Source organism: Nicotiana tabacum, chromosome 7 (genome assembly GCF_000715075.1).
Source record: "Nicotiana tabacum cultivar K326 chromosome 7, ASM71507v2, whole genome shotgun sequence".
In the NCBI taxonomy this organism is placed as follows: domain Eukaryota; kingdom Viridiplantae; phylum Streptophyta; class Magnoliopsida; order Solanales; family Solanaceae; genus Nicotiana; species Nicotiana tabacum.
This window is the reverse complement of record NC_134086.1, coordinates 4,620,040-4,631,066: the sequence shown is the minus strand read 5'-3', so window position 1 is coordinate 4,631,066 and position 11,027 is coordinate 4,620,040. Positions and strand designations below refer to the sequence as shown.

At 36.2% G+C, this 11,027-nt stretch overlaps 1 protein-coding gene across 3 annotated transcripts; it reads left to right on the top strand.

Moving 5' to 3' along the window:
* The first annotated feature begins 607 nt into the window (after positions 1-607).
* On the top strand, positions 608-9,657 carry LOC107760927 (putative late blight resistance protein homolog R1A-3). 3 transcript variants are annotated; one of them, XM_016579060.2, is made up of 4 exons: positions 608-848; positions 5,057-8,897; positions 8,976-9,033; positions 9,121-9,657. In XM_016579060.2, the coding sequence occupies exons 2-3, from the start codon at positions 5,073-5,075 to the stop codon at positions 9,006-9,008; spliced, it is 3,858 nt and encodes a 1,285-aa protein (XP_016434546.1). In that variant the 5' UTR covers positions 608-848; positions 5,057-5,072; the 3' UTR covers positions 9,009-9,033; positions 9,121-9,657. The 3 variants fall into 3 exon arrangements, with proteins under 3 accessions (XP_016434546.1, XP_016434544.1, XP_016434545.1); XM_016579058.2 differs by having other exon boundaries at positions 8,976-9,657; XM_016579059.2 differs by lacking the exon at positions 608-848 and adding an exon at positions 4,319-4,600 and having other exon boundaries at positions 8,976-9,657.
* Positions 9,658-11,027: the final 1,370 nt, after the last annotated feature.

The window sequence follows — 11,027 nt, the reverse complement described above, 5'->3', positions numbered from 1 at the left end:
TTATGAGCTTAATAAACTTTAAGCTTGAGATACTCTTCTTGTTATTTTTTGTGTCATATACTTTTATATTTTATATATTTTAAATACATATTTTTATTAAGCCCATGGGCTGGCCCAACCCAGCCTCAGTTCAAGCCTCACGGGCCATAGGCTTACTCGGGCCAGGCTAAAAAGCCTCGTCTTAAATGAGCTCCAAAAATTCTAGCCCAGTCCTGCTAAATCACGGGCTGGGTTGGGGCTCTACCAGTAATATAATGAATAAACTTGCAATATTATAAAGAAAAATTATGATACTGTATATAAAAAGTAACAATGCGACCACACCAAATCGGTCGTTACATAAAGTGTCACGTTTTATCGTTCGTTACATAAAGTGGCACATTTCATCGTTACGTAACGACGAATTTAACAAATCGATATAATAAAATTTAAGTAATAATCAAAATAAATATTGTATTTAAAGTAACAATACAATATAATACAATAAGTAATAACCATCCAAATAAGCTGTAAACCTGGAAACACTATAAATCCTCCTAAAAGAGAGTATTTATAAATAAAAAATAGCAACATAAATGATGTATGTAGTAAGGCAAAAAAGCCCATCTTGCAGTTCTATAAACTTTCAAAAGATGTGCAGAAGAGATGTACTAAAAACAAATTACCCGCACCGCACCCGCATGTATCTAAACCCGCACCGGACCCGCATATATCTAAACCCATACCGCCCCGCCTCCTCGCTTTCAATACAAAAAGAACAGGCGAATGAAGATAAAAGCACGCTGATTGATTTTTAGACTTGAGCTGACTTCTTTCTCAAATCTCTAAGTTGGTTTCACTTCATATCTGTAAGTTCTTCAATTGCTATAGGAACAACTACATGAATCCATTTTGCTTTTTTTTTTTCCTATAACAATTACTATAAAATGTCTTAGTTTTGAAAATTATTTTTTCCTTCAATTTGATATATATCAAACCAGCAGGAGAACATTGGGGGATACCCACAGAAGCTTTCTTCTTCTTCGTCTGCATCTTCTTTTTTTTTGAAACTTGAGTCACTTTTTCATAAATGTAAAGAATGTGTATAATCTTTCAGAAGCTTTATAGTCGGTAGGGGCATTGTGTAAATAATGGTTTTTGAGGCTTTTAAAATATGTGTCATTAGCAATAATTTTAAAAGAGTCACTTATAGCAAATATTTGAAACTTGAGTCACAAATAGCATTGTGTATAATCTTTTTATAGTCTCATAGTAGTATTGATAGACATGAATAAAAACCAGTCCCTTCGTTTTAATTTATATGAACCTATTTGATTGAGTACAAAGTTTAATTAAAAAAAAAAGGAAGACTTATTAACTCGTGGTCTTTAAGTATGCCATAGCATTTGTGTGGCTATGACGCTTTTGAAACTTGTGGTTCCAACTTTCAGATATGCGATAACATTTGTGTGGCTATGAATGTTTTTGTTGTTTTATTATTTTTGATTTTTGTGGATATTTAGGATTGTGGAGAGTGTTGGAGAGGGAGTAACATAACTTGCTCTAGGAGTCCATGTTCTTCCTGTGTTCAGATTGTGGTCAATGTAAATCAGAAGAAAGCAATATGTGCAGCCCCTTAAGGGTTAATACTGACTGAGGAGTAAGGATTCTAGGTGAAAAACAACGGCGAGGCGAATTCAGAATTTTAAGTTTATGGGTTCTCAGGTTAATATACAATAATAACTGGATTATTGGACTGGGTTCCAAGCTAAATATTCTTATACATTTAATGAATTTTTCAATACAAATACCGGATCTAGACAAAAGTTACTGGATTCACGGGGACCCGTAACTGATGCACTGGATCTGCCCCTAATCAACGGAATGCCCCATTTACCATTTTTGTTGGGACCTCTACCTTTAGTGAGTACACCTTAGTTCATGTTGTTGCGAAAATCAACACCCTTGCTCCTCTTGACAAAGTCTGTGTCCTCAGTTATTGAATTTGAGAAGTTCCAGATTCATGATAATGGAAAACAAAAATGCAACAACAACAACAACAACAACCCAGTATAATCCCACTTAGTGGGGTCTGGGGAGGGTAGTGTGTACGCAAACCTTACCCCTATCCTGGGGTAGAGAGGCTGTTTCCAAATAGACCCCCGACATCCTTCCCAACTTCCCATCTTGCTCTTGGGGAGACTCGAACTCACAACCTCTTGGTTGGAAGTGGAGGTCGCCTACCATCATAGCAACCTCTCTTGTCAATGGAAAACAAAATGCAGCAAGCATAAATGAGACTGCAATATATTTATATATCTAGCAATAAAGGATTCAATACATTTGATGCCTCTGTCCAACCAATGAAGTGACAGAGGATATTTACATTAATTTGATATAATATTACATCTTGTTCAATGTCAATAATTTTAATCAAACTGTTGAAACACATACCGATTGATCAAAGTCCAAGTCAATTAGGTACATCATAAACTACTATTATAGTTACTATTTCTATTACACATTGCTACCACTATTGCATAAAGGGTTTAAGAGGAGAAGCAGATGTAAATCTGAAATATTTGGAGAAGCAGATGTTGAGCATATGTAAATGACTTATAGCCTGTTTGGCCAAACTTCTAGAAGGAAAAAAAGTGCTTTTGAGGAGAAGCAGAAGCAGTTTTGGAGAAGCAGAAAAAAGTAGCTTCCCTCCAAAAACACTTTTTTGAGAAACACTTTTGAGAAAAATACACTTAGAAGTAGTTTTTTAAAGCTTGGCCAAACACTAATTGCTGCTCAGAAGTGCTTTTCAAACTAATTAGCCAAACACAAACTGCTTCTCACCAAAAGTACTTTTGAGAAAAGCACTTTTGAAAAAAAGCATTTCTCAAAATAAGCTGATTTTTGCAGCTTGGCCAAACGGGCTATTAAGCTGTTATCTACTACACGGAGGTAATGAAGAATCCTTACGCCACCATCCACTCTATGCCTTCCTTCACAGTTTGACTTGCTAGGGATGAAGATAAAATAACTAGTATAATTTGTAAATAATATTGGTAATAGAAAGAAAACAGTATTGTAGAAGTGGTTCTGCTCCTCGATCACGGTGCACCAGCTGATAGCAGAAAACTGCAGCTGCAACATGGTTCCAAAATGTGACGAGACCCATCCTAGCCCCTCGGGTCCCAGCCCAAACCATCCCAACAAGTTCCAAATAGTAATATTGACTTGCACAAAGGCTCAAAACGAGAGATTGTGTTGTTACAGGTTTTTGAGTAACATGATTCGTAAGTCAAACATCACATTATGCTTGGAATGTTCACTTTTAATTAATTTTGGGACTACCACTATTTTTAGTCATTGGTGCCAGGAAACTTCAGCATACCTTTGAGATACAAAGACATAGCATAGAAGTAAATAGTGCAGGAACTTCTGCCAGAATAGTACAGGACACTTCGGATCAAGTACTAGTATTTTGAGGAATAACTATACAAAAACACCTCCGCAACACAACACTGGTTGATTCTTTGACAGAACTACATTTGATTTTATGTAAGAAGATTCCATTGCTTAAGTGGAAGGCCAAAAGTAGCAGACAGAAATAAGAAAATTGATAAATCTTGTCCTAAACTACAAAATCATAGGGAAATTATAGCTAGTTAAACCGCTGCCTTAGTCAGAGTTAAGTTTAGCGAGTTAAAATTTTGTTCTATCATTTGAAGGCATTAATAAAGCTAATTGAGAAAGAAAAAGATAATTCACATGATGTGAATCACATCTGTTGGTCATGTGCAAGCAAGAGGGAGAGGATGTCAAGTATTTATCGTGTCACTGTCCATTCTGATATAAATTTTTGGTGTATGATTGGACGCTCTTTGTAGAAAATCACGTCTTTTTGTTAGATCCTCTACTTTAGTATACACCTTTTATGCAAAGTTTCCTGCTCATATAAAAAAACTGTATCTTCATAAAACAAGAAGTCCACTCTGGATAAAGCCCAACGAACATGGAAGAATATTTCATGAAACTTTGCTTCTGCCTAGCATTAGCTAGCTGGTGGGGTGAGTGATCAATGATGGGTTACATGTCATAGTTATAAGCAAAATAAGTACAGAGACGCTCGCTGCAATAATGCAATAGCATTTGTATATCGTTGATGCAAATCACTAGGCCCTCCTATAAAAGAACTTGTCTTTGCCTCTACTGGAAGATTCACCTGTCTAAAACTATTAATATCTCAGCCTCTGCATGATCAAGTTTAATATATTTGTCGACTGAATACCGCTGAAATATTCTTCTAGTATGTAATAATACTAGATTAGCTGTCTCTCTGTTTTAATAATAGTATGCTAAGCCATGTTGCTCAAAAACTAATGCAACCACTGACTTTGAAGGCCAATGAGAAGGCCAATTAGCTGTCTACCTGTACTAATAATATGATAAATAATTCCTCCATTGACTTTTGGTAGCATTTAGATCCAATCCAATAATTATTCATTCACTACTGTGAGAAGGCCCTATAGACCGAAACCTTTCTTCCTTCCAACCTTTATGCTGATATTAATCTTCACTTGTCATTAATTACAAGTTTTCTCCTACTGCAAACTTTGGTCTTTATCAGGTATATATTTCAATAATTTTTTTCTAATCTCCCTCGACACATTATATCCGTAAATAATTATTTGCCTCTTCAGCTATCATTGAAGTGAATTAGTTGAACCATGATTTATTGTTATCGAAGGTTAAATTTGGAAACAAAACTTTATTCACCGTATTATCCCATTTTCAATTCAATGAACCAAACAAAGAACTGGTACTAAATAATCCAGGAATTACTAATCGCAGCATTATAACCCCAGCACTATATTAGACACTGATACTTTAGCTTTCTTCAAAAAAATTATATCTTAAAAACGGAGAAGTGAAATGAAGCAACATTTACGATAGGAGGTTTGTGAAATTTTCCATAACCATAATGGCAAGGAAGGTGTATAATCTTTCACATTAATTGTAGCAATTGAAAGAGAAATGTTATTCTTAATGAAACTAATATTTCAAGAGTTTGGTGAACTTTCAGGAATTATCTAAGGAAGATGGCTCATAATGAAATTGAGGATATGTTAGATCACCTAAGAAGGATCAAGATTGGAGGTGATCTGAATAGCGTCAAGATTGATGAAATTGAGACACTTGAATTGGAGCTACGATTTTTGAGAACCTTTATAAAGTACTATCCTTTTCTTTTGCCTGATTCCTTAGCCAAAATCATAAAGAAGGCCCAATTGATTGTGGAAATGCTTAACTCAGTTTTTGGTGGAATTCCAGATGAATGCAAAACTAACCTTAATGTGGAAAGGCTAGTATCACATTTGTTGGAATTCATTGGAGGTAATGCCAGTTCAAGATACAATAATGAATTGAATGATTCCTATCTGTCGGAATATATGGATTGCCTCGTAAAGAATCTAAATGATGTACTGGTGTCGCTGGAATTGGATGAGTCTGAAACTTTTTTGACGGATGGACTACTCCTTCAGACAAATCGATGTTTAAAGCAAGTGAAAATAATTCAAAAGAAGATGAGATTTTTAAGATACTTATATGCCACGGAGATGAATGGTTACATCGACCATGAGAAGCTGGAAGGTCTGGAGACACGAATTCGGTTCATGGCTGACAATGTGGGACAATTTTGTTTTTCTTTGTGGATCTTGGGTGAGGATGAAGATAATCTAAATAATATCTTAAGTAAACCTCCTTATCTACTATGCCTGATTATGCTTGTGGAACTGGAAATGAAGAAGATTTTTCGTGGTGAAGTAAAAGGTTCGAAGTTTACCCAATCAAGAACTTTTAAGGACAAAAAATTGCCAAAAGGATTTTTGCGTCATCTCCGTGCTCTACTGGTGTATCTCAGTAACAAAATTCTTGAGAACTTTCCAATTAATGTTTCTGCTCGAAATTTTGATGTGGCAATAGAGTTCTTGTTGGTTTTTCTTGCTGGTGTGCCAAATCGATTTATTAATGGGAAGAGATTGAATGGGGTCTTGGAAAAGGTTGTTGCTCTTGTGGGTGAAACATTGTTTTTAAGTCAAAAGCTTCGTGCGAGCTCTACAATCAAAGATCACACCAGCAAGACTAATCTTACCCTGACAGAGATAATTGAGAGAAGTGAAAATTTAAAGGCACAAGTAGAAGAGAGGTACTACAAATCCTTAAAATTCATTCCCTATGGTCAGTTTCCCACAGTTGGTGGAGTCATCCTTTTGGGTTCTTTTTTAAGGAAGTTGGATGAAATGTTGAAATCTGAATCAGGTTTAGTCATGTTGAAGCCTCATATTGGTATTTTACAAAAAGAGCTCTCATCGCTAACATCCATTATAAGAGATGTCGCAAAGGTGCAACATGAACATGAAATTCTTAAAGATCTTCAGGGGAGTATTATCAATTTGGCATATGAAGCTGAAGTTGTCATTGACTCTATACTTGCTCAATATAATTCACTTTGGCATCTCTTTTGCTCACTTCCTACAATCATAGAAGAGATCAAGCATATTAGTGTGGAGGTGACAGAGATGTGGTCGGAAAACCTTGATCTTAAGCCTTGCTATGTGGTAGAGCCATCTAAACATTTGCCAACCCAACATAGCAATACTGTGAATGATGAGGAGATAGTTGGGTTTGAGAATGAAGCAGAACAAATAATTCGATATCTGATTCAAGGTACAAATGAGCTAGATATCATCCCAATTGTAGGCATGGGGGGACAAGGGAAAACGACTATTGCTAGAAAGGTGTACGACAATAAAGTGATTGTTTCTCACTTTGATGGTCTAGCATGGTGTTGCATTTCCCAAACATATAGCTGGATAGAGTTACTACGAGAGATCCACAGTCAAGTTTCCAAGAACAAGGTAGATAAGGATGATGAACTCGCTCACATGTTGAAGAAAAGCTTAATGAGCAGGAGATATCTGATTGTCTTGGATGATATGTGGGATGTTAAGGCATGGGATGACTTAAGATTATCTTTCCCAAATGATGAAAATGGAAGTAGAATAATAGTAACAACTCGACTCGAGGAAGTGGGTAAGCAAGTGAAGCAACATACCGATCCTTATTCTCTTCCATTCCTCACACAAGAAGAGAGTTGCCAACTGCTGCAGAAAAAAGTGTTCCAACAGGAAGATTGCCCACCTGAACTACAAGATGTCAGTCTAGAAGTTGCAAAAACATGCAAAGGACTGCCTCTTGTTGTTGTCTTGGCAGCTGGAATTATTAAAAAGAAGAAAATGGAAGAATCTTGGTGGCGTGAGGTTAAAGATGCTCTATTTTCCTACGTTGGCAAGTCCGAAGGATATAGTCTTTCCACTATGCAGTTAAGTTATGATAACTTGCCTGATTACTTAAGACCTTGCCTTCTTTATATGGGGGTGTTTCCGGAGGATGCAAGAATTCCAGTGTCTAAGTTGATTAGCTTATGGATCGCGGAAGGCTTTGTGAAGAACATTGAATCTGGGAGGTTGGAAGAGGTAGCTGAAGGTTACTTGTTGGATCTCATTAGCAGTAACGTTGTAATGGTTTCAAGGAGAAGGTATAACGGTAAAGTCAAATACTGCAAGGTTCATGATGTAGTGCTTCACTTTTGTTTTCGGAAGAGTAGAGAAGAAAAGTTTATGTTGGCAGTGAAGGGGCATCATACCTACTTTGAACCTTTAGTTTGGACGATAAACGGCCCCATTGTAACTAAGCTTTCAGAGTTTGCAGTGAAGGGCCAATTTCAACCTTCCAATTGGAAGGAAAGTCGACTGATCTTCAATTTCACTGATGAGCCTTTCAAAACACGGAAGCCTTTCCACCAACACTTGAGGTCACTGATAACGACCACTGAAAGAGTAATTCGTTCTTGGGATCCCTATCTTCTGGTTAGTAAATTGAGACTTCTTAAGGTCTTGGATTTGAGTTCCTATGAAGTAAATATTTTGTTGTCATCTACATTGCTACCACTAATCTACCTGAAGTTCCTTGCAGTTTACACACATAAGTTCGTTTTCCATCCAAAACCACATCTGCCCCATCTAGAAACTTTAATTGTGAAGTGTGCTGGTAATTGTACAGGGTTACCAGCGGTGTTTTGGAAAATGAAAAAACTAAGGCATGTTGAGATTAGTTGGACTGATTTTGATTTGGAAAACAATAAGCAGCAGATCTTCAAAGAATCCTCTAAATTGGAAAGTTTGAGGATATTAAAGAATGTTCTACATCAAATTCGCGATGCCAATGGATTACTGGATGTCTTATCGGGGAGCTGTCCTAATCTTCAAGAACTTGCCATCAAGTTCATTGACTATATAGATTCTGATAGCGAGGATGATGCTGATAATGTGAATGATTGTACAGAGATTTGTCTCAATTTGGAGAGTCTTACCCAGCTTCAAATACTTCGCCTTTTCATTCCCTCGTCCCAAGTTGTATCCAAGTTACACTTGCCTTCATGTTTAAAGAAGTTGGTACTACACACGGCTCGTATAGAAAGCATGATTTCCTTTATTGCGGGACTATCAAGTCTGGAGTATCTCAAATTAAGGGATCCAAGGTGGGACGAGTCAGAGGAACTTCAATCAGAAGAGTGGTGCCTCGGAGATATCACATTCCATAAACTTAAATTCTTAAAACTGGATCGCTTAGTTATCTCAAGGTGGGAAGCCTCAGATGAATCTTTTCCCCTTCTCGAAACACTTGTTATAAGATGGTGTAACGAGCTTGAGGAGATCCCCAATAGCTTTACAGATATTCAAACACTGAAACAGATTAAGGTGCTTTCATGCAGCAAAGACTCTCTCAAGGCTTCAGCTGTGAGAATTAAGGAAGAAGTTGAAGATATTGAAGGATGCAACCGGGTAGACATCATTATCAAAGTAAGTAGAAACAAACTCCTATGTGATGTTTTCGAGTATCTACGTGCATCTAATGTGCAAATAATATGTTTGATACAGGATGTTTATGGAAATCTTCGAAAGCTGTGGTAACGCACATGCTTGTCACAAAAAAATGGTACTCTTTTAGATGCTCGCTTTCCCTTTGTTGCTCCATGTCGATATCAAACTAATGAGGACGTGTTTGAATTTGACAATTGCTTAGGCAACTGCAGCTTAAGCACAGACAGAGTAAGTGGAGTTCTGTCGTTGCAAATTCTTGTAGCCATGCTCATGTTGAAGTATATTATGCTGCTAGCCAAAGCGCACATCCTTTAATTTTATATTGTGACACTACTACTGATTGCTAAGGTTATTTTTTTTTAAATATATTGTTAAACATAGATTCATGTGGGAAGAATTTGTTCATGTTCCTCTTTTTTCAGCTGTATGTTTAGATGATTGAAGACTATTATCAAATGGTCTTCCAATGTGATTTCTTGATGCCATCTACATACATCATGACCAGGGGCGTATCAAAATTATTAGTATCAAATCTACAGGTAATAGATAGCCTTGACCCATTGGTCAGATAGTGTTTTAAGAGACAAGTCGTGGGTTTGATGCGCCCAACAACGCTCCGGCAACTCTTGACGTTAAGAGGTGTCATTTTTTTTTTGTACATATAATTATATTCACAGTCTTAATATATATGTCTAATAAAATTTTCTGATGTGTCGCGTGACACCCCTTGGTTCAGGAAGCATTGTTTCTTTTTTGTTTTTGTAGGTTGGTGGTTGTTTTCCCCTTTAATTTCTACAATCCCTTCATCTTACATCTTCTATGCAGCACGGTGCTGCAAAATTCAATTAAGGACACAAGTACAAAAGTTATTTTCTAGTTAAATATAAGTACACCTACCAATCATAAGCTGTGAAAAAGGGTAGAAAAGTGATACAACATCAGTTTTTTGACTTGAGATGTGTAAGTCTTGAACTTCCTATATGTTAAAATTGCAAACAAACAACCCATATTAACAAAGATGTTCAAGCACAAAACTGGTCACAAGCTCAACAAGTATCAGAGGCGGAGCTAAGATTTCAATTTTATGGTTCTGGATTTTAGAACGACGATTTCAAATTGTAATAACTGAGTTTTAAATTTAATATTTGTATATATTTAATAAATTTATTAACGAAAATACACTATTTAAGCAAAAGTCATTTAGTTCGACCGAACCCGTTATGGAACGTGTAGCTCCGCCCCTGACAAGTATAGCCAGTTAAGCGTGAGGCTCCGGAGGAGCAACTCTTTATTGCCTGATGTTACCACAGCCTGAGAACCAACAATGTAATCTCATTGACAATAGATGCACGAACCATATGTCATGTGTAGCATCGGATATATATTAATTTTGACTTCATTACATCTGAAACTTACTATAGGCGTAGATGTCGTGCGTAGCATTGCACATATATTTATCAAAGCCAATATGGTAGCGGAAGATCGTTAGGTTAATTAGCACACAATACACACAAAGTAAATAGAGAAGAAAAAATAATACATGGATTAATCGAAGTTCTACTAAGCTTAGTCCACGAGCAGAAGCAAAGAGAAGAAGTGTACAATATATAAAAAATCTCTACCTATAACCCTTATATATAGATTACAAGTAGTCTTAAAACTATAATAGGTCGTTTGGTAGGATGCATAAGAATAGTGATTAATAAGGTGTATTAGTAACGTAACGTAGGGATTTATAATGCATGGGTTAGTAATGCAAGTATCAGTTATGCAGAGATTATTTCCTATCCACTGTTTGGTGTGGTGTTTTAAAAATTAAAATGCATTGCATTATTTTTAAGAAAATTAGTTGTTTATAAAATATCTTCCATATTCTTTAATTTTAAGGGACTTTAAGTATAGCTTTATCTTTAACCATGCTAATGCATGCATTAATAGCCTTGGTATTGCTAATACGATAGTTTGCTATGTATTAGTTATACATATGTTGAAAATATGTACTAAATCCAAAAGCTAATACATGCATTATTTTCTCTAATGCAACCTACCAAACGACCCCTAAGAGAATGATTTTTCCTATCCTACAAGGACAACAAATTTTTCTTTCTC

What these genes read in the sequence shown, in the direction of transcription:
- LOC107760927 (XM_016579060.2), top strand. Translation starts at nt 5,073, where the DNA reads ATGGCTCATAATGAAATTGAGGATATGTTAGATCACCTAAGAAGGATC. An exon ending in GGGTAGACATCATTATCAAA is followed by an intron (nt 8,898 to 8,975) that starts GTAAGTAGAAAC and finishes TGTTTGATACAG; the next exon opens with GATGTTTATGGAAATCTTCG.